The sequence below is a fragment of the Copadichromis virginalis genome, linkage group LG18, assembly GCF_057382275.1.
Source record: "Copadichromis virginalis isolate Kocher_CV1m ecotype Utaka linkage group LG18, C_Virginalis_male_GT1.1, whole genome shotgun sequence".
NCBI classification, from domain to species: Eukaryota; Metazoa; Chordata; class Actinopteri; order Cichliformes; family Cichlidae; genus Copadichromis; species Copadichromis virginalis.
Genome location: NC_140635.1, coordinates 17,240,639 through 17,264,728, shown reverse-complemented (window position 1 = coordinate 17,264,728; position 24,090 = coordinate 17,240,639). Strand labels below are relative to the sequence as shown.

The following is a 24,090-nucleotide window of genomic DNA, read 5'->3' as shown; positions in this document are numbered from 1 at the left end:
TCTGTTCCTTTCTCTGTAAGAGACAGAAAACCAAAACACCTCTCTTCCTAACCCTAATAATCTAATGTTGTTATCTACTGACCTTCTAGTGATTCAAAATTGGTCTAAAACATTCAGAATGTCCCAGGGACTTATTCTAATCATATCTTATGTGTGTGTAAGCGTGTTTGCATTTAGCCCTCTGCACTCAAGGCGTTTCCTACACTTTATCAGTCCGGACAGTCACGCCGAACGAAGCTTCTGACCTTCAAAAGGCCGAGTGCCAACTCGTTATAAGCACATTTGCAAGGTGTGTCTGAAAATTATTGAAACCGCTCTTTTTAACAAAAGACAAAGAAATTAACAAATCTTCTAAGCGCTATTCAGTTCATTTCAATGAGTAATGATTAAACATGAAAATGATAGTTTATGCTTTTTCACTGATTCTCTAAAAGGTCCGTCTTCTCGGACCGCTATTAGCTTAAGCTTTACCATTCCTAAATTATTAAAGACACAAATGAAGTTATAAATTGTTCAAATAATCCTTGTTTGATGTTAAAGCTCAACCTTCCCCCCCTTTTTTGACACATTCCAATGTGTCAAATCAACGGAGCTAGAACATTCAAAAAAAAAAAAAAAGTTAGGCAGCTACAAAGTTTCCCAGACTCTTAAGGTGATCCGCGTGTAACGTTCTGACTCAGGTATTTAATATTTTAATAAATGTCGTTTAATTAACTGCCACTATTTAAACTAACCTTAAAGACATAATTGAAGAAAAGATCACAAAGAATAACATGATATCAGTGTTTTGTAAGCGCGTGCAGCCCTCTATGCTCGAAGCCTTTTCCCTCCATAGATCAGTCAGACATTCGCGCTGACTGTAGCTTTTAACCCTTATTAACTTGAGCACAACTCTACAATGAGCAACAAGTTGCAATATGTATGAAAATGATCATGGTTACACCTGCAATGAAAAATTATATCATTATCCTAACACCTGTAAATAGAAGATTCATCAGAGGTTATAACAATCACAGGAACACAGATGTTAGTATAAGGTCAAAAGCTTCAATAAATGATCATCGATGCAATGCTTGTTGCATGATTCTCATACAACAATAATGCTGACATTAAAATAACAGTAAAACACCCCCTTTTGTCCCGTTTCACTTGACACCTAAACGTTTATAAGTGCCTCTTTTATTCTTGATTTTATTTCCCCCTTTTCTCCCCTTACTGACCACAGCAGGGGGATCTTAGTTTTGAATCAGCCATGAATCCAGCTCACCTGATTCATCAGTGAGCTCCACCATCACTGGCGTCTGACAGGGTGGCGCTGCATACTCTTCCTTTAATGTCGCTATTTTCAACCTGTTAATGAGAGTGTTTAAACCTGAAGTCGACTACGTCCACAACAAGTCAATACAGCTGTAAATGTGGCCAATTATCAATCTATTACCAATCAATAACAACAGATAACTTCTATTTTATGCATGCTTTTAATCAACCACTCACCCAGAGGATCTCCAATCCCAGGAAATGCCTTCTCCTCCTTTAATGAGTCTGTCATCCTTCCATGCCCTGGTAACTGGTCCATCCAGAGCCATATGATCTCAAATATACATACAACAAGCCAAACCACACCTTGGTCACACCAACCCCTTTCCACCCCCAAGATGTCCAATGCCATCCTAGTATGGACTGTCAAATGTGGCTTTAACGCTGACTGTTCTGACAATCCATTTTATAACGTTCCTGGTCAGATTTGCCAATCTCTGCACCAGGGTTTTAAACTTTTCGCCATTTTCATTAGGTTTTATTTTTTATTTAGTTTCGACTCCAGATTTTCAATTTTTTGCCAGTTGTAATTAGTTTTTACCAATTCTTTGCTAGTTTAGTCTAGTTTTTATTTTCTGAAAATCCTTAGTTTCAATTTAGTTTTATTTGTGTTTTGCAAAAGTTAAGTGTAACAAACTCTCAGTTCCATCATATCAATCATGCTCTTCTGCTTATCCTTGGGTGTTGAGACTAATAGCTATTAATTCTTGCCGCACCGAGTGTTCCTAATTTTGGTTGAAGTCAATTGATAACCTTTTCCATGCGATTGTTTCACACCTTTATTTAGATGTCCCAGTCCTGTTATCTCGGGATACATCACGCTGCCTTATCTGGGGTTAGCTATTTTCTTGGGATGCGAGTTAAGTGGGTGAGCTCTTCAAAGAGGGGGAGTGTGCTCCCCCTGATGAGGTCTTCTAGGTAAGCTAGGTTAACCTTCTTGTGTGAGCTTTTCAAGTGCACTTTTAAGGTTTGTGGGATTTTTTTTTTTTTTTTTTATAAATGTCCCTCAAGACCCCCTGATGACCCAGTAATTCATTTTTGCACACTGTAGTACACATTTAGTTTTTTGCTTGTAGCTCTCATACTCTACTTGCCACTCCTCTAAGTTCTGATGTTTCTTAGAGAGGACAACAGTACCTTTAAAATTATGTCACATGTGTGGGGGTGTGGCCTTGCCAATTGTTTTTCCCACCTTTTCAAAATGGCTGGCGTGCCCACAAGCACATTTTATGGAAGAGAGAAAGGTAAGCTTGATATTTACATTTAAAATGTTTTGTTAAACTCAGATTCTTATTTTATTCAAAAAATAAACATCTAGTAAATAATTTCAGGGGTCTTTAAGAATTAGGCTCATTTACTTTCACTGGGAACATGACTAATTTATTAATGTGTGCTCTACACATTGGGACTTTATATTTATATTTATTTCACTTTTTCCTAATACCCAACTTTTGACCAAGGCGGAGAGAATTCTTAACACAATTATTAAGGGAGATTCAAACATAGATTTTTCAAAATATGAGAGGGTCAGGACCCACTAGAAGCCACACAAAGATTATCGAGATGCAGTGGCAGATGTAATAGAGAAAGACACAGGGCCACCTGAAATCTGTCGTCCTATCTGGTGCAAAACCAACATGTAGTAGAATCTGGAATTTTGATTTTGAGTTAAAAATAAAATATGGGTAAAATGCAGAAATCTTTTCCAGTAAAGTAAAAAATAAGAGTCGCAATTATAGTTGAATCCATAACACCTAATTGTTTCTACGAGATCACGTCGTTGCTGAGAGTTATCAGTGATCTCAATGTGTGAAAAGAACTCACAGTATCTGGGGTTTAAGCTCCTCTTAGCTGAGAAACCTGGGACAAACATGTGAACAAGACCTGAATAATACCAGTAATGAAGACTTCTCTCCAAAGATCAATAAAAGGAAGCCCCAATCTGATGAGAGTCTAGCAAAATATGGTTCACTCCACTTGCCTGAAATGGTTAGCAGTCCAAGGCATTTCAGTTGTAGAATGATTGGGTACAACAATGAAACAGATGTGAGATGAGGGAAGTGCCAAATGTTCCTTTGTGTCTCCAAATAAAATCAGTACTTCCTCAGATATCCTAAATAAATTGACTTTTGTGAAATAGAAAGTTCAGTGCCATCACTTATTCCTAAACCAATAGTTTACAGCTAGTGAAGTGTCAGTGACTTCTGGGTTGGTCCCTGATCTTCATCTTATGAGATTTCTTATAACTCAGCAGTATAATGCATCATAAAACAATATCATTCATTCACAACAAGTCAGCAGTTTAATGTAATGCAAATCAGTTTAACTAATGCAATAGTTATCAGCTTCTTCTAATTCAGGAGAATAATGCAAACTAAAACTACATAATAATTCACAATCTTTAATTAGGGGTATAACATGGCATAAAATAATATTATAATCTAACAGTAGCCAATAATCTCCTGCCTTTTTAATACACTATGAGGGGGGCACACAATGGCACGTACTGCAGAGGAGGCTGTTGGGCTGATTGGGGCCAGACCTCGGCTCAATCGTTTTGGTTCCCACCCAGCTCTCGTCACTCATGCAGATTCTTGGCATGGAACTCAGGTCATTTTCTCTGTGCACAAGTTTTAGGTATTTTGTGAAGTTATAGACATACAAGTGGAAGTATTCAGAACAGGATTTGAATAGATCGATCTAATAATGTTGGCACACAGTGCTGAAGTGCTCAAAGAGACAAATAAAAGTCACCTAATAATTTTGCTGGGTTGCTTAAACTTTTAGATGCACATATCATGAATACAAGACAATACGACTCACAGAAGTCAGCTGTCACTTGCAGCAACTAAAGGACGTAAGTGCACATAGCTGAATAAAGAAAAGGAACAATAAAGTGAGATGGAAGCATCAAAAAAGCACAAAGAAGTAGATATAAATCAGTAAATATAAGAGATTACTTAGTAGGGAAAGAAAGCTGGTCTGAACTGGTTAACCAGCCTTGTTATAAGTAGTCCTGGCAGGCCATTAAAGCTGTGGCTGAGGTCCCAGCATCAGTTACCTTATTAACTTTGCTTTAAATGAATGCTCCTCTAAGCTGATCAATTCTAGTCGAGACAGATTCTCGCCAGTGTGAACTGAAGTAGCCTCAGGCTCACATTCTGCAAATATACACCTCTGTCCATGAGTAAAAAAATATGCAGGAGGGCGCATTAATAATTGATGCAGTTACAAAACTCATGATAAGGAGACTGCGGCAGGACAGAAGAAGATGTTTGCTTTAAACTTAAAGGATCAGGTACATGTGTACTGAGTGACAAGAACTTAGTGTACTTATTTTAACCCATTTCAATGGTTTAAAAGAAATAAGTCAGATATGTATGTTACCCTCTAACATAATGCTTTGTATGTAAAAAAAAAAAAAAAAAATCTTACCAATTACACACTTCATAACATGATTAACACGGGTGTCATATTTAGATTCTGTCAGGAGGAATTAAAAGTTAACTGAAAACCATGAAGGAGCAAATCTTTGACCTTTCAGAACAATCCCTATGCAGGTGCTATTAAAGAAAGCACTAAATTATTACTCCAGTGTAGCTTCTAAGGTGTGTGGCATCTCAAGCTAAATGTGAAGCTAATTGAGAATTCATCACATGTTGTAGCTTGAAAATGTCAGCTGGCTGTCAAACAGCCATGTTTTTATCTGCATGACATCATATTTATGATGTCTCCGAGGGTTTTGACCGGCTGCCACTGATTAAATGACAGTGAATCATTCAGTTTGAGATAAAACAGTAAAAGTCCCCAATGCAAGTGTTAAAGGGAAGTATTCACAAGTTAACACAAATAAATGTCTGGAAGCTTCCACTAGAAAAAGAATTTTAACAGAAGAGAATAGTATTTGAGTACCAGAGGTCAGTAATGTGCTTCACTTTCACGTTTGCCTTTCTGCTGCATCAATCTGGACTCTATCCACTGCTACCCGTTGAAACTCTATCTCTTGCATTCAATGTGCCCTCTAAGATCTTATTGTGGAATGGTTGATATTACAGTTCATTGCTGCTTCCCAGCTCCAGATATCCAACCCTTTCCCCTCCCTCGGGTGGGAAAGGGAAACCAGACACTGTCTTGTCCAGCCTCCCCTTGGTTGGCTAAACCTCTCTGCTACCATCAGTTTTCGTTAGGGCACCGCTGCAGCCACACGACATCTGACAACCGCAAAACTTGACTGAGGAAAAATTTGGAGAAAATGGGAGCTCCAGAGGAGGAAGCGCCACGTCCCCCATCAGACATCACTGTTTTCGGGGCCAACTGTACGCTCCACGGCCTGAGCCACATATTTCTGCCCGGTGGAGTGACTTTCCGGCGGTTGCTCTGGGCTGCTGCATTCAGCGCCTCACTTTCCATCTTCCTGCTCCAAGTGGCCGACCGTGTTATCGAGTATTATCAATACCCCCATGTTACAATTCTGGATGAAATGGACAGTCCCGTCATGTATTTCCCAGCCATAACCCTCTGCAACTACAACACCTTTCGAAAGTCCCAGCTCCGGAGGAATGATATCTTCTGGATGGCTGGACTCCTGGGTGTGGAACAAGGAGACTTTGATGATTTCATGGCCGCTATAGGGCAACCCACAGACAGCAACACCAAGTTTTTCCCCAGCAAGACCTTCAACATGCTGGAGTTTGTGCAGAGGACTAGTCATAACATAGAGGAGATGCTGCTTGACTGCAAATACAGAGGCAAGGACTGTGGTCCAGAGAACTTCACCACAGTAAGTAAGGCTCCTCATGTAGGTGTCACCTCTTGTGTGATCAGTGTAGCCACTCAATCATTTAGGGCTAAAACCAAAAAATCCCAAACAAGATCACAATGAGAGGTTGAACATGTTCTCTCTGCAATATTTCATAATGTCTCAGCAGGTTAATTGCTGATTCATTAATATTTAAACAAAATATTTAATGGGAAGTGTCAAATCGTGTGTTAAAAATCTTTAATTTGAAATTATTAATAGAAAGCTTGAAAGCAAAATTTGAACAGAAACAAAGCCTCAGGCAGAAATACCAACAACTGTGAGCTGTTCAATATTCATTATAAAACTACGATTCCAGCGCTTCATTTTGCCTGGGGGTGAAGTGAAAAATGAGTCTGTTTATGTTTCTAAACACCAGGAGATCTGCTCAAAGACGTTACATTTCCAAAATGAGCACTGTCATGATGTCATGATGAGCATAATCATTCAAATCAGATATCGTTAGTAGAGGAGACATCACTTTGATTCAAATTATGCTGTCACTGCGTAATTTAGCTTTTTTTTCTTAACATAATCCCTACTTTATTTTTTAAAATACTAGTATAAATGACATGTTTGTGAAAAGATAAAGTAGCTTTAGGGAGAACAATGGGTACGTGGGTGGAAGAGGAAAAGTTTCTGAGGAATACTAATAAAGCAGCACTTTATCTCTGTTTACAAAGCAGGAATGTGTTTCGTTCGCCTTTATAGTGATGCCAATATTTATGCTGGGTCCAGTTCTTCACTTTGTGACTGCTATTAGCTGTAATTTTTCTTGAAGGAGAAATGAAAGTTACTTTCTTAAAAGTGTCCTCCGAAACGTTTAATCTACTGAGGTGCCATATGGTTCAACAAATCTCTGCTGGCATCATGCATCATGCATTATGAAGCAAGCATATGCTGTTTTCAAGACCAGTAGGGTTTTTAACACGTTACTGTTTTTCTTTGTAAATACCTCAGAAGGATTGTCGTCTTCATCGTAGTAATGGCACCAAATGTTCTAAATATTTGTCTCCGATCACAAAAATCTAAAGCACATAATGTCACAGGAACAATGTCATTGTAGAGATGAAAAGGTAATTTGTCTTAACTTGTGTGCCTTCATTTTTTTTTTTTTTTTTGTGAACTCCAGTTTTTCCTTCTCAATTTTCAGGTCTTTACGAAAGAAATAAAATTATGTCAGCAGAATCTGAGCGGAACTTAATCGTCCTGCTGCAGAGACAGGGGAAGGATTGTATTTCGATGAAATGGGCCATTGATTTGAGTGATGAAAACCCAGCCTGAGACGGGTGTCTCATGCTGCACAGTTTCTTTGGGAACCAGCAGTGAAACAGAGGCAAACGATTTATACTAATTACCTAGCTGTTCTAATGTAGCGCTACTGTTGCTATTTATTTCTTTTTTTGTTAGTGACAGTGATTCACATTAAAAGAAAAGGTTTGGCTTTTCAACTCAAACCAAACCTGACACCTACTATGAAGACTTGCACATTTAAATGACTCATCAGGTTTGAGTCATATTCTCAAAAACAACACAGCGCATATGAGCTAATAAAGATACATTTTGATATCGCTGTGATCAGTCAGATGACCTTGGCTTCTTCACATCCCTGCATACAAAGGGCACATTTCAGCTAAATGTCAGAAACTGGAGATGCTCGGAGGGCCTAAGTATAGAGGGGACTAATTAAAGATTCATAGAGCTGCCTGAATTCCCCCTTCCTCGATTCCCTCGGCCTGCTGATCTTTCTGTGGGAGGCTGAGAGGCAGGTCCTCTCATAGGAGATAAGATGGGATGGAATTGAGATTACCCATTATATACTTCAGCAACATCAACACAAAATGACTCACACAAGGTCTAGACAACATCCGACAATTAGCTCTGTGTATGTGGAAAAACCTGAGAAAATATATGCACTGAATCATTCAGATACCTCTGCTGATGCACTTAATTGATCCATTTTGGTATGGCTTTTAAAAGGACATCATTAGAATAAACATACGGCTCGATTTTCCTATTTAAACCTCTTAGTACAAAGTTTTGCAGCTATTCGACCATATTAGTTGTAGCATACTAATACTTCACTTTAGTTTGATAACATTTTTCAGATGTCCTTTCGGATCTATTTCAGTACATGCATGCGTGTACGTATGTGTAGCATTTTAGACAAAGTAACAGTGGCTGGAGAAACTTGGCATGCCTGACAGTGACAGGAAAGACCAGATGTTTCAGCTAATGAGCTGGGTATGGGTGCAGTCGTATTGAGAAATCTCATAGGGGAAATATCAGCGCCCCCAAGTGCAATCACTCCCTTTGCATCAAGTAATGAAATATTTTTTGGGGGGAGAGATGCTGTAATTTGCTGGTGGAGAACGACTCTCGTATATTTAAAAGCTGGCAGATGGTAGAGGCTGGGAATGTTCTGCCCATGCGGTGCTCTAAATATGCATAGAAACATAGCCTTGAATGTCCCTGGATCAGTCTGTGGTAACAAGCCGTGCTCAGATTACAGTTTTTGGTAGCTAGGACGCTGTATATGACACAACATCACATTAAAGAAAACCATTTTTAGATTATAATATATATGATTTGCCAAATAAGTGTCTTGGTGGAGGCTTTACTTCATTATCAAATTAATCTCATGCCTCCATCTTGGTGCCTTACTGTCTGTGAAGTGGCGTGTGATTGATTACCTCATTAATACTCAAAAGCGTAAGCACCCCAACACACCCTGAATCATTGCTGTGGATTAAGCCTGCAAGACTAGCTCACACCAAATAAATCATCTGTCATTGTGTATATGCAGGATGCATGCCGAAGCTGGTGTAATATCATTTCAATCGATCACCAGCTCAGCACTTTAGCCGGCCCATGCCACTGCAGAGAGCTGATCCTAACATGTTTATCCCGTTACGCTTGATCTTCTATGTTGTCACTGAACTTCCCGTAGATCTATTAGTTTATGGTGTAACAAAAGACCTTTGGTTTAAACTTCCTTTTTAATATTACATTAAGTCTTGCCTGCCAAAGCTAGAGCCAGGAGCTGGTGTTTTACTTTATGCACTGCAGTATTGTCTGGAGGCTGATGTTGGCTTTGGAGGTCAAAGAAAAGAAAAAGGTGAGTAAAAGAAGCAGAAGACAGGATTGAGCGTCAGAGATGCAGACAGAGAGAGAAAATAGGCAACGTGGAGAAAAGTACAAAAGAATAGCTCCTTATACCAGAGAGAGGTGGAAAGGGTGAAAAGCGACAAATAGATCTGAAGGGGAGCGCTGACACAAAATGGAAACAAATGAGAAAGAGAAAACAGAAAAAGAGGCTGCGCTGTGCTTAGATTGAGGTGGGACTGGGACTCAGCTGAGCACTGACACCATCACTGTGATTCAGCCTGCTTTGGAGCAGAGCCACTGCCTCGATGCACAACTGGAAGCATTAGGAGAGATGAAAGGAAGAAGGTGTGTGAAGGAGCACAAAATTACACTGCTGCCTAGAGCATGAAAAGGAGAGTAGAGATAAAATAGAGTATAGTGCAAACAATGAAATAAACAAATCTGACGCACCGAGCGTAGATGACAGGCCAGATTACAAATACTTAATGTGTTTATTCCAGTACTCAGTATCAGAAAAGATTACTGTGAAAATCGCTGTTACTTTAAGTGCAGCATTGGCAGTCCAGTCAATGGCACTGAGGAGGAATACTGAAGGAATTCATGGAGGGGATGCTGTGTGAGGGTGCTTTATGCTGACTTGCACATCCGGCATACGACCATAGGCAGACATCGGAGGTGCCCGTTGACAGAACCTCTTAAGTTAATTGGCTTGTTAGGTGGAGACACCGGACACAAATATGGCTCTGTCCAAAACCAATAGAGCCATTATGTTTTGTTGTAGATTATCAGCCTCCTGGCATCATGATATTCAAACAACAGCATGCATTGTACTCCCAAGTTTTCCTAATCTACTGAACACAGATGGAGCACAAATGACTAATGGTTCATATCACAAGGTCTTTTGATTTTTGATTGCCTCAGAAGCCATATTTAGCTTTTTTTTTTTTCCTCCACTAATGGCCTCTGGGATCTACATCCTGGTCTCTTAGCCAATATGTTATGCACTGCACCTTTCAAAGTGTGGAGTTGCTTTCTGAGATTACTCTTCAAGACTATTTGGTCAATATCATAGACTGTATATAAAAGATGAACCCACTGGTTTGTGATACCTTGTTGTGAAACATCAGCATTAGTAATTTGGCCATGTTTGTGCCATGTTGTTGTTGTTTTTAAGGCAGAATTGATCATATATGGACAAATGGAGTATACTGCATAGCTCCATTAAACTGACACCATCACCAGGTATTATTGCTAAGTAACATGCAAATGAATGATCCGCACAGCAGGCCATCTATTTTTTTCTTTCAGATAAATCCACTAAAATATCTGAAAACACCACAAACATGCTGCAGAGATCCAGTTCAGTCAATTAACAGGGGTGAAGCCTACTAAGCCTACCAGTGAGTTAAAGTGGAAATGGCCTAACTTTAAGCCTTAATGCAGTTTAAATAGTAAAGCTATAAAATAATTTATCACCTTTTTTAGTCATCTTGAAGAAATAAATTACCCATAAATACCAAAATACTTTTTTGTACCAGCATGTGAACATGTTTACATTTCTGCTATTTTTGTTACTTTGCATCGTCTTAATTTTTCAACCCGTTGCACCTTTAGACAGAAGAGCTTAGACATCACCTATTGTTGGAAATGCCTTATTATTAGGCCACACCTCTTTCAATACAGGTGTTTTCACTGCCACGAGCTTAAACTTGTATACAGTCAAGCACCTAGTAATGCAGTCTGCCTTAACAAACATTTTGAAAGATTATGCCGTTCTAAAGAGCTCACTGGATTCTGTGAGATTTCTTTCCTCCTAGATGACTAAGTGATTTTTATTTTTGTATGTACTGTATGTTTGTATTTATTTGTTCAGACTGCAGTATAGTAAGATTTAAAGTAGCTGAGTAGCTTCAGGGTTCACCTGAAGGTTCTGAAGGTAAATGAAAGAGAATCTAATATCTAAATGAGGTCTGTTCTGTGAATTGCCTCTAAAATTAACTTATGGGCTTCTTTCAGTACCGAGCCCTGGAAGAGAGGCAAACTGACAGTTTTATTAATGCTGAGAGTTTTAAAGTCGTGCTGCTATGGAATGTAAACGATGCAAAGAAACAGACGAGACATTTTTGTCTGAGACATATATCACCATATCGTCAGCATACATCTGTAAACCTGCCCCATGACTGCGGTGAATGATTTATATATTAACTGAAGTGGAGTGTTAGAGAGGTTAGAAAGGATGGTTTTTTCATTATTAATAACAACTCAGCGATTAATGTGACAGGCTGAGTTAATAACAACTCAGCCTGTCACAGTCAGATATTATAAACGCAGTGTGACATGCTGCATATGAATGCATCAAAACACTATGTAACTCATTTATATCACACACACACACACATGCATACTTACATAGGGTCTTAGCCTTACTATATAAAGTGCCTTGAGGTGACTGCTGCTGTGATTTGGTGCTATAAAAATAAAAATTAATCGAATATAGTTTTATAGGTTAGAATAAGTGATTAATTAGTATTATTAACATACTGTTTTCAGTTACAAAGATTTCAATCTCTGTAAGGTTGTCAGAAAAATTAAATTTAGAACTCATACGACTAAGAATGTCATGATTTTATGTTGTGATTATGAATTGCAGCAAGTCAGCCACCAAGTGTCAGACCACATAAAGTACTGAGGCACCAATGTTGTGGTAACTCAGTAAGTGCACAGCTCCAAAACTACTCTGGCATCCTCTGGCATCTGCACAAAAATTCTGTGTCGGGAGCTTAGTGTCATGGGTTTTCATGGCCAAGCAGCTCCTGTAGGAGTAATGTGTGGGTGCCCAGGTACTTTTGCCCATATAATATACTTCATTGTTTGTTTTTTCAGTTGTGATTTTTAAACTATGAACGTGTAATTGGCTTTCAAAATTTGTATTCTGTAATAAAAGTCCTTTAAATGCTGGCGAGGGAGAGATTTGGTGTATAGCCTCAGGAACGTTTAAGGATATGCTTTTTATTCTTAACACATACATGAGGAGGGCAAAAAAAGTTCCTGATGGAATGCTGGGTTACACTGTGGCAATTTTAGACTGCTGGCAAGTGCTTATCCCTGAATGGATTCAGGGTACCAAAAGCCTCCAGCTGAGCAAACAAGATGTGGAAAAAAAGACATTATCCCTGCAAAAGTACCGGTGAGGAAATTCAAGGAGTGAGTTTATCAAAGTGTGACTGCAGGCTGCAGAGTGAAAGCTTGAGTGACAGCATTTCTTGGATTCTGCCTGGAATGGAACAAGGGAGAAAGACAGCAGGTGTAGCCAGCTGCATCTGTGTTTTATTGATACAGACTGCATCTGCCCTCCACCTGGTTTGCTTGGGAGGATATACTGTACATATGCTGCGCCAGAGATCTTTGTAATTACTCTACATTTTAAATAAGTAATGGGAGGGCACGTTTTTAACTGAACCAGAAAAAAACATGCTGCCTCAGCTCAACAAAACAGCACTTTTTTGGGGGGGGGGGGGGGGGGGGGGAATGTAACAAACAACAAGGACTAACATTTTTATGTCCAATAAATGTACACTGAATATGTTCCTTCTGAGCAGCTTTGGTGTATTTTTTGTTTAATTAATTTTCCTACGTTTAATAAATATTCCTATGGCAATATTTCTTCCTTTTGATGAATTTTATATGAGGCATTTCACAGTATAAGCCTCTCCTAGCAAAAATATCCACTCAGGGTTTCCGTGCACGACTGGTGCAGCATACAAAGTGGCTGTGTGAGAGGTTAGTTTCATTTAGAGGCAGGCCACAAGATGTCTCCCTCTGCTAAAGAAGCTGCCTGTCCAACAGAGTGACAGTCTGATTGCAAACATTTCTGCTCTGTCTGGCTGTCTCGTCCAGATTTGCATTTGTTTGGTCATTTTAAATCACAGTGTCTCTCAGCCTGTCTCTCAGCTGGCCTAAATCTAAAATTTGGAAATTCTCAGAGAGTTTTTCAAGTTTTCATGCAACGCCGAGTCTGACATGCTGCATAGCAATGAGGAATCCTGACCTCATAGAGAAAATGTTATGCTACTCAGTGTGCTCCGGCTTCATTTATTCAAGCTCTAAATAATATAAATTTTTATCTTAAAACTTTCAAGGCTGACACTGAATACTGTTTTTCTGTCAGTGCGGTTTGGCCTGCTGATCGGAAAATGTGCTGAGTGGAATAAATCAAACACGTTGCAGTCGGTGTAAAATGCAGTTCAAAGCCAACACAGGGTCATTTCTGTTTATGCATTAATCCTTTTGTCAACTGAATAAGCGACTGTTTTGATAAGCTTTAGATCAGTTTAGATTCTCCGAGGCTGACAAATGTTCTCTGATCTCAGCTTATCAAATGTTTAGATTTGTGTCTGACTTTAATATATGTTATTTGACTGGCGTTATTATAAAGGAGACGATCCCGAACTCTGCGGGGGAACTTTATATGATCTAATCAATACATCTTTTAATTAAAGGAAAACTATATATAATGTGATTATTTAACAGACTGATTAATAATACATGTACTATAATAGCAGCATCCTTTTTATGTGCATTTTCAGTAAGCAGGCATTAGGGCATTGGGACAGATGAATTAATTATTTTCATTATTAATTAATCTGAAAGTTATTTTCTTGGTTAACTGTTTGCGCTCTCTATATGTTATAGAAGACTAAGAAATAACGAAAAGCTGAAAACAGTGTTTGGCATTTTTGCTTAAGATTTTCCTAAACAGCTCATAAATACCCTAAATGACTAATCAGCTAATTAGCTAAGCTTTAATAGTGAGTGGACATTAATGCTGGGCATGTCTTGTGTCCAGCTTCTTCTCTTCCCCAGCTGCACTCTGTGAGGTTGTGATGTGCATCTAATTGCTGCCAGGATTTCATTTGGTGTTGAACATTCTCACTGGCCCTTGAAGGAGCTCTCCCCTTTACTCAGTCAAAACTCTGCTCCTCCTCTAATGAGACCGCTGGGGTTTGCCTCGGCTTTGACATAAAAGAGGATGGTTAGTGTCATTCCCTGACAGCCTGAGGGATCACCGAGTTGCTCTTTAAGTCGGGCTAGTAATACAAAAATCTGAAAGAATAGATATTTCAAATGGTTCTGCTTTTCTTTGAGATGCTTATTTGAATTTGGTAATTTTTCTTATTATACCATGCTTCTTTACTGAGACACAGTTTAAATACATTTTCATCCAAAGGATGATAACAATAGCAGTATGTGAGCAGCAGACGTTTGTTTTCAGTACGGAGGATAGCAATTTTATTGGTAAGAAAAATCATTACATTTTGCCCAGAGTGCTATATATTCTTGTGTCAGTGCAGCACTGTGTTGGAGGGGATATTTTAATTAAATTAATGATTTGGGAAAGAGTTGACAAACAAACAGAGTTATGAAAGTTTTTCATATTAGAAAAAAGTTTGAAATCATTGCAGTGCTGTGATTACAGTCTGACACCAGATTTAAAGCTTTTGTCTTTATATTTGTCGTTAGCCCGGGAGTACAAAGCCCCTTTTTAATGCGATTATGTTGCTCTTCAATTCAGGAAATCTATAATTATTTTACACAAAAATGTATACAAAGAATAGTTACATTTGTCCAGTATTTACTTTTAAAGCTACAATACCTACTACTATAAAATCCCAGAATTATCAACTGACTCTAGTTTTAGTGTTTTTGGCTGAGCTCTGACTGTGAGAACAGCAGCTCCGCCAATCTGCTGTTCAAACCTTCTGTTTGCAAGGGGCAGCCAATCAGAGAGGAAGTTGACTTATAGCGAGGGTGGCAAAACTAAAAAAAAAAATCTGCATGAATGAAAAATGAAATAAGATTTTCAAACTGTGAGTCATGCAAAGCCATCTAGTAGAGACCAAGAATAAAAAAAAGTTTTAGCCGGAAAGAAGCATAATAGGTCCCTTTTAAGTACACGGTTTACTTTTGTTTGAAAATACCACATCGAAAAAAGGGTGGATAGCCGCTGTCAGACAGAGAGCACATGTTAAGAGAGTAAAGATGATTGTCATGTATTGCTAGTGCGTAACCTCTGGAGATCAGAGTAATGAAATTGCGTTTTGGTTCAAACTGCTGACGAGGGATGATTCTGAGACCACGGGAGCAGCCTGCCACACGCCTCCAAAAATAAATGAGCTCAAGCAATTAACTTACTAGTTAAATGCGCTTCATATCTATTGGCATCTTTCCAAAGACGATGATAATAGAGGAAGTCTGTACAGCTGGTCAATAAATGGAGAAACAAGGCAGATAAGACGGTATTGTTGGGTGTCCTACTCTGCTGCTACTCATACAGCATTAGTATTCTTGTTCTCCTTATTTTGCCTGGATGACTTTACTGGGTCTGAAACAGAGGTTGTCAAGTGTCGTGTCAGTACAAATCAAATATCAAAATTTGACTGGATCGCTGTCACTGAAAAGAGCTCGTCATGTCAGTCTGGTTTTCCTGCCATGTTGTCTGCTCGATGTGAGACATTTATTTATTTATCTATCTATCTATCTATCTATCTATCTATCTATCTATCTATCTATCTATCTATCTATTCATTTACTTATTTATTTATTTATTTTGGGGGGGGGGGGGGGGGTTGCTTGCCCTATGATATTGATGGGGCACATTAAACCTGGATCCTTCCAACCTGTACAGGTTTCTCAACCAATTCTATAATTCAATTTCTTCCTGATTTCCCTGAGTATACTTTCTCATATGTGCATATCCTAAATTTGTTAGAGGTCCCCCCCACTTCGCTTTATTATCAGTCAGTCTCTATCATCTGGCTGCATGCCAGAATACTTTAAAGCAGTCACCATTTGTCTGTTTTAAGACCCCTCCCTGTATCCCACTGTTTTAGACAATTATAGGCCAATTTACAAATTGCTGTTCATTTCTAAAATCCTCAAGAAAGCTGTTGCTCATCAGCTACTTGAAATAGGGTAACAATATGTTGATAAATTCCAGTCTGGTTTTCAACAAAATTATAGCACTGGAACAGCGATACTTAAAATTACTAATGAGATTCTTATAGATAAAGGTAAGTATTCCATTTGAGTATTGCTTGACTTATTCGCCCTTCATTTTTATTTACAGATTATAGAGTTTCTGGGTCAGTATCTCTGGCACTTCTCTTTTTCAAATTTCATTTTTATAACTACATGTCCTCCTCAGCACCCCTGATATGTGGTGTCTCCCAAGGCTCAGTTCTTGGTCCAGTTCACTTTTCTTTCCATATGCTACTCCTGGATTATCTACTAAATAGCTACAAAGGAATCTGCTGCTGTTGCTGTGCTAATGATACTTGACTGTAGTTTTCTGTCAAGTATCATTTGGCAATATCTGCTCAAAAAATTGCTACTACTCTTGACCAGCAAAGATCATCCAGTCTTGTTTTCTGCTAAACTGCAAATAAAAATTAGCCATTAGCTAGTACTGGCTTCAAGTGAAATTCCAGTAAGACTTGTATTCCAGGGGTTCGCCCCTCGGTTGCTCTTATTTTGAAACCAGAGGTGATTATTTTGAGATTGAAGCTCACAAACTTTGTGTAGTTGTGTAGTTTTATACAAACTGTGAAGCACTTTATAACTGTGCGTTTTGAAAAGCACTATGCAAATAGTTATTCTAATTAAAGTTATTATTATTAAAGATACCCTATTTCTCCAATTAAACGCTTATCCAGTTGTTTTTATAGAATAAAGTGGTTCAGATATAAGGCTAAAAGAAAAGCAATACTGGGCATCTGTTGTGTCTGGAGGGCAAAAAGGATGGTTGGTGCAGACATGACATATAGTAGCTGTTAGAGCTAAATTCAGCCAATTAATTTACTTGTTTTGCTGCTGGAAAGCTAGAAAGGACACAGAGGGAAAGTAACCATTATTACTGTATTGAAGCTTTAACCTTCTCTATTCTTTGTTTTTCAGTATCCAGGCATTCATTAATCTTATCAGACTATTAATATCACGACTTTTGAACACAGAGGAAACAGTGTTGCTTTATTTTTGTAATGCATTTGTAAATTTGGCTTTAATAAAATGGCTGGGTAGAAATTCTTTTTATATAATTCTTTCTTTGAATCACATTTTGCTTCTTTGAAGATTAATAAACAACCTATATTTATCCTGCACTAGTCAGAAGCTTTGTTTTTTTCTAATCACACTTACACTAATGTATACTTTGCTGTCAGCACTGATTTTGAGGACAGCACAAACCAAGACAGAATAATTTCCGATGAATATCTTGACGCGATCACCACAGACAGCACAATAATTTAATAACACGACATGTGAAAATAGAAGAGATACCACGAATAAATTAGTGGTGTTTCTTGGCACTTTAAAGTAGATTTGATGGCTGCTGGGCTGCTTGAAGTGCCATGTGTCTAATTCAATGTGACATATCAGACTTTCCTGTGGATTACGTGCAAGCATTTATTTTGAGCCCATTTTGCTCTTACAGGGGTAATTTGACATTTATCTGCTTAGGTGTGATGCAGGGTTTTGCAGACCATCATCTATATGTTGAAGCGTTGTACTGCCGCCAGGTGGCAGTGTCAAAAATATGTGGAACAGTTTCTTTTAATTGTGTTTATGTTGTTTATCTTAGCCCCTTCCCCAGAAAAGACAGAGGTTGTAAAGAACTCCTTTGTAGGAAAGTGTAACCACTTTAAAAAAACAAAACAGTAACTGATCCGCAGCCCTCGTCAGTGCTTTTTATAAATGCTGTTTTAGAAGCTATATCTAGCTACTCCCTTCTTCACAAGGGGTCCCACAGTGGGGAGCTGTGTTTGAAGTAACATCAGATTCCCTTCCTGACACAACCCCAAGAGGTTAGCTTCTTCTGGGACTAAAGCAGGGATTGTTTGACGATTGAGTATGACGCTGGAGCCAGTTAGCTTAGCTTAGCATAAAGCCTAAAAGATCAGGTGAGGCTAGCCTGGCTCTGCCCAAAGATGACAAAATACTCTTAATATCACAATGAAATCATTTCATATTTATATAGATGATAGATTTTAGTTGGCTGTCCAAAGACTGTCTATACTTCCTTAGAAATTACAACCTGAAAAAGCAGAACGTTAAAACAAACTGTTGCCCAGCTCAGGGCTGATGCTCTGAGCTGATGAAGTAAAATGACCATGATATGTACATCAGATCTCAGTTTACTGCTCATCAAGGGGATCATTTTAGTGTCAGGTGTAATAGTTTGCTTTGTTTTTGTTTTATTAACATAAAAGGCCTGAGAAATTTCTGTTTGGTGTAAATACATCTCTTCAGATGCGGTAACCTCCTGGATTCTTGAGCAGCCAGGGCAGGGCTAGCCAACTGTGCTTCGCATTTACCCAAATACTAATCTCTATGCACATGAATCTGCCTGTGAAATGCACATTATCCCAAATAAATGAACATAAATGGTAGTTTATGTTGCTGAGCGCTCCTGTTGCTCTTGTCGCCCTTCTCTTTATTTATCTCTACGAAGATTAATGATTGTATCCAACAGTTGGACGGTGACCACTGGTTGCATGCAACTTATTACAAGGCACTGTGGGATACTTTAAGTCCACTGCAGAGGGACAGCAGCTGTAATTTCAGGAATTAGCTTAAATTATTAAACGATAGCCGATCGGTTACTTGAATTCTTCATTTGTAATATCTCAGCCTTTTTGCAAAAAGCCAGGTTTATGCCCTCAAATACTGAAATAATTTACATGAATATGTTATTATTGTGTTAACAGAATCAGTTGGTAGATCCTCTCTGGCATTTAGTCAGTGAAACCCAGACTCTACGAAGCCCGAGAGTCATTTACACTCGTTTGTGTTATATTAAAATAAGTTCATTCCAATTATTTTTTATTAGCTCCCACCATCCAAACCTGCAGATGACACCCTCTGGTCTAAGTCTGCACAGTAATAAAACATTTTTTCTTTCTATTTTTAACTTTGCGCAATAATTTTTTACAACCATTTGTCACCTCAGCTTTGATCAGGTTACCCAGCCAATACTCGCATTACAGATTGAAATTATTCCAGCTAAAATAATGGGGGGAAAGTATCACTTTCTGCCAAACACAGTCCTCTGATAGTCTCACTAAATGGAGCAAAGCACCTTTAATATCAGCCAGAGCCACATCTGCATGCAGCAGGATGTCAGCCCTCATTACTCTGCATTTGTGAAATTAAACTTGAAACTGGAGCAAAAGAAGATCACAGATCGTACTGTGACATATTTTTCTAACACATTTTAAAGGATATTTAGCTGTTTTTCTCCAACTTGCTGCCTCCCTTTCAGTCTTCAATTATATAGACATATCGACCCATGAGCGAGCGATGCTTCAATATTAAAGAACTTCAGACTTCATCTTTTTTTTTTTTTCTAGAGGAATTTCTTTAGCACAATTATTTGTACTTTGATCAATACCACCACCAACCCCTTCCTCTCTATACCATTGGAGGTGCACTTCATCACCGGAGGAAAACAATTTCATCCAGTGGCTCCACCTCATTCTCCAGTCGACTGTAGAGGGAGTGAGTAGGGGGGCAACAAGCTTTATATTCCTTTCTGCGGGCTTCAAGTCAACACACTAAAAAGCATCTCTTCAATCTGTGGAAAAAGGGAGGAGTTGGGTTCTGGGCAGCTACTGCACAAAAAGAGAAACCACTGAAATCTGCAAGTATTGTCTGGCACTGGAGAGGGGGGATGGAGGAGTGAAAGATCTGAGCAACAGGGGTAAGCCTCTCCGAATTTTCAAAGTGATTACCTCTGGGAGTGAAGCCGTCGCTTACATCTGCAATTATCACGTCCATTTGTCTATTGACGAAGGAGTGTGGATAGTTACGCTGGATGTTTCTGTTAATGGAGTGATTCAGCTGTTTTTCTCATAAAGGAATCATTATGTAAATCAATTTTACATCCCCCAAGGAGCACAGTTCCTTTGTTTATATCTTCATGGCAAAGTGTTTTCAAGCCTGAACAGTGGGACAGCTGCATGTTAGGACTCCAGTTGCTGCTACCTGGATTTTTTTATACACACACGCGCTGTTACACACATATTAAGGTGCATGTCGAGAAAATGTGTAAATTGTAGTCTAGTGGGGGCAGCTGAGAAACTGCACTTGACAACGAAGCACTTTCCTTGACTCGCAATTAAGGTTTAAGACTCCACATCCGAATCTGTTTCCATGGAGCCAAACAAATCAAGTGATGCCCAGAAGCCCCCTCTTCAGAACCCACAGTCCAGCTCGCTGAAAGCAACATGGAACGAGATCACGGTGGATTTCATAATGAGGACCAAGATCCACGGTTTGAAGTTTGTCTTCTCTCCGGACAAGTCGAAACCGCAGCGGGTCATCTGGATCATGGCCTTCTTCCTTTGTCTGAGTCTCCTCTTCACCTGGTCCTGGAATCGAATCCTCTATTTGATGTCCTACCCCGCTGTCACCAAGATCTACATGGTCTGGGCTCACAACATGTCCTTCCCAGCCGTTACCTTCTGCAACAAAAATGTTTTCCAGGTATCCTCTCTGACTAAAGATGACCTGTATCACAGCGGCTACTGGTTGGACCTCCTGTATCATAATCACACAGTCATAAAGAGGAGCCTGTCTATCCTTAAAGACAATCACAAGCAGGGTCTGCTCACTCTCCTGGACTTCAGCAGCTACACCCCACCCCCCAATTATCACACCAACACCACGGAGATGATGGGTCGGCTCGGTCACCAGCTCGAGGACATGCTGCTGGAGTGCAGGTTTCGTGGGGAAACCTGCACCTACAAAAACTTCAGCACTGTATGTACAGAAAGAGAGATGGTGTTTGCCAGGTGTGGATGTGAGCGTTGTTTATATGGGGTATTAATAATTCATGTTAGCATTTGACAAAGCTACAGCAGGCATTCTCTCCAGGTCTTTTAAATCGTTGATGTTTCAGAGCTGCAAAACAAGCCTCTCCTGCTTTTTGCCTTTAAGACATGACAGCTGTTCCCTCATTAAAACCCATGTCTCCTTAAAATTCACTCAACAGCACAAACACAATGATGTGGCTTCAGTTTCTGCTGTATTTAAAGGTTTCGTATTTGGCTATGTTGACTGGCTATTTCCCGAGTCCCTCTAATGTCGTTTTTGCTTTATAACATGACAACATTTGGGCGAAAATTGAGCGCATTAATAATTCAGACGTCATAAATCAGTTCAAATTAAAATTTCAGCGTCTCTAATTAAACATCTGTTGGGCACGAGGAGGATATGCGTCAAAATATGCAGCTGAGTTTCCCATTTAAACGCACCAGACGTGGATCCATTACAGCCATTCATCTCTGAATAACTGAAGCGAGAAAGTGGGTGACATTTGCAAACCATAGTCCCGCTCTTCCGCGTGGTGATATCTTGAGTAAATACATTCGCACACAAACCGGTAGCTTATAACGTCATTAGAAAATATTAGCAAGGGCGACTGGGGAAGTTTCTGCAGTGGTAAGCCTGCATGCAGAGGGACTGAGAATATTTTAAACCTGGCAAGACACATCCAGATATAAAACCCTCACCTGTCACAGGCGTCACATTTAGCTCCCTGCCTTTGCTGAGGTGGGTCTGAACAGCTAGATCCAAGTCATAAAAATCAAACATGTAACTGTGACAGCTTCAGCTGATGTGAGACATTTACAGTGGGAAGTCTTACAGGCTGCAAGAGGTCAGCTACCCATGGTGGCTTCATAGCAACGGAGAGGCTTTAAAATCTTCAAATTCTCTGTTTTTGGCCAGATTGATGGCTTGCGATATGCAGGATTTACATTTTGCTATCTGTTTGTTGTTCTTGAGCAACTCATATTGGGTCTGCGGCATGGATGATTGATGCTCTCATTTGATCTAAACATAAATATGAATATTTTAAAACAGTCATAAATTGTATGATGTGTATAGGCACTCCCTCATTATATAGCCAGCAGGGAGGGGGGAAACTTATCTGTGTGAGATGGATGTGAGTCTGTCTGGGTCTGGATGTTGACCGCTGAATCTGATCTCTTGAGATCAGCTTTGCCATGCTGGCTGAGTTTTAACCAGCAGCCCTCTTTCTATGACCTTACCACAGTAGAAATGAATCCAAACTTCAGTCCTTCCTGCACATCAAAAATCTCATGCTAGCAGCACACATTTTTGTTACGATGATGAGAAAAGGAAGTCTATTAGGGCAGCTATGATCATTAAAACAGGACTTTAAGGTCTGTAAGCTTTCACTTTTACCTGAGATTGATTTCAATTCATCATTACATAAAATAATATTGTAATTCAAAAGTTTACAAGCACAGATTGCAAACTATACATCACAGAGTGAAACTTAGATAACATAAATTTAAATTAATACTTCTGAATTGGCAATGTTTTTGAGAGTAAGAACATTTGCAACTGCCAAAGTTTCATCGACACTCATTTTCATTTATTTATGTCCCCTTTTGGCTTCCGTACTATGATTCTCTTGTTTAGCCATAACTTATCGCATTTTAATGTGTAGCCGTTGATGTGAACACAAACAGCAGGTTGCTGCACACGTCATGATGATGAACATCTTGAAATGCTTATAGTTTGTTTAAATCTATGGAGAGTCGATGATTTTAATTCTACATTTTCATTCTTCTTGACTGATTTATATTTACTTGCTTGGTAGATGACATAGAAATTTTTCAATTATAGGTAAAAGCCATAAAATTGAAAAAGAAAAAAATCCCCTCTGGGGCACAGAACCTGAAATTAAATTATTTAAACATAGAAGAAAATCTACTATAGTGATTGCACATCAAACATTAAATCCTGCTAAGCTTTCCTGGCAGAGGTTTGGTCTATTAAGAAGTTTATAAAGCAAAATACAAAAATGTCTGCTTGTGTGTCCAGATTCTTCCCCCTCATATGTTTCTCATTAAGTGATGGCAAAATAGTAAATTCAGTCTAAATCACTCAGCTGCTACTGAGGAGCACTCATTACTTCCTCAAATCAGAGCCAGGTGCCTGTTTAAGACCTGCGCTGTCTTCTCTGATAATCACAAAATCTTTGGAATGATTACCTGCCCTGCACAATGTGAGACTGGCATGTAATATAGCTCGTGCTGCTGCACCGTGAAAAGGATCAAACTTTTTATTTGTGCTTATTTTTCTCTGTGTGTGTCCTATTTTTCTTACAGATTTACACACGGTATGGAAAATGCTACACTTTCAACTCGGGATTAGATGGCAACCCTTTGCTGACCACGTTAAAGGGCGGCACGGGGAACGGCTTGGAGATCATGTTGGATATTCAGCAGGATGAATACTTGCCTGTTTGGGGCGAGACAGGTCAGTGAAGCATTTTTACAGTAACATCTGATTTGCGCAGATTTCCATGTGGAAATCTCATCAGCTTGTTGGTTTATCCCTGAAGTCCTGACAACTGCCACAGTATTTTGTCATCTCCATGACAAATGGATGCTCCACAGAGGAATGTTGTACATCTTTCACTTTACCTATAAATCTTTGCCTATATATTTTTTTGCACCACACTGAAGCAGACAAAGAAGTGATGCACTACCATGGTTAACCACTTATCATCTTGATATGTTTCTCCAGGTCTACAACTGACATCAGACCCAATAAAACTGCATTTACTGACTTATTGTTTCTCATTTATGGTGGACCACAACATAATGGGACCATATATTCATAAAATAAATAGCATGTAATTAATTCTGGTTCTAAATCTGTTTGATATTGAACCGGCACACTGACACAAGAGTTTATTTCTTATATTAGCTTCCATTAATATGATGAAAGCGGAGGGGTAGAAACCCTGGATTAATGTGACTGCTGGATCGCTAAAC

General features: G+C 39.1%; 1 protein-coding gene across 6 annotated transcripts in view; it reads left to right on the top strand.

The window, feature by feature from the left end:
- asic1c (acid-sensing (proton-gated) ion channel 1c) overlaps nucleotides 1-24,090 on the top strand; it is a 115,941-nt gene that overhangs the window by 76,885 nt on the left and 14,966 nt on the right. For 3 of the 6 annotated variants that reach the window (XM_085438453.1, XM_085438454.1, XM_085438452.1), the window contains exons 1-2: nucleotides 19,893-21,037; nucleotides 23,419-23,569. In XM_085438453.1, coding sequence (XP_085294579.1) covers nucleotides 20,429-21,037; nucleotides 23,419-23,569 — 760 coding nt within the window. In that variant the 5' untranslated portion in view covers nucleotides 19,893-20,428. Of the gene's footprint in view, nucleotides 1-5,472; nucleotides 6,098-19,892; nucleotides 21,038-23,418; nucleotides 23,570-24,090 lie in introns of those variants that run through there. The other 3 variants (XM_085438457.1, XM_085438455.1, XM_085438458.1) reach the window with 2 other exon arrangements.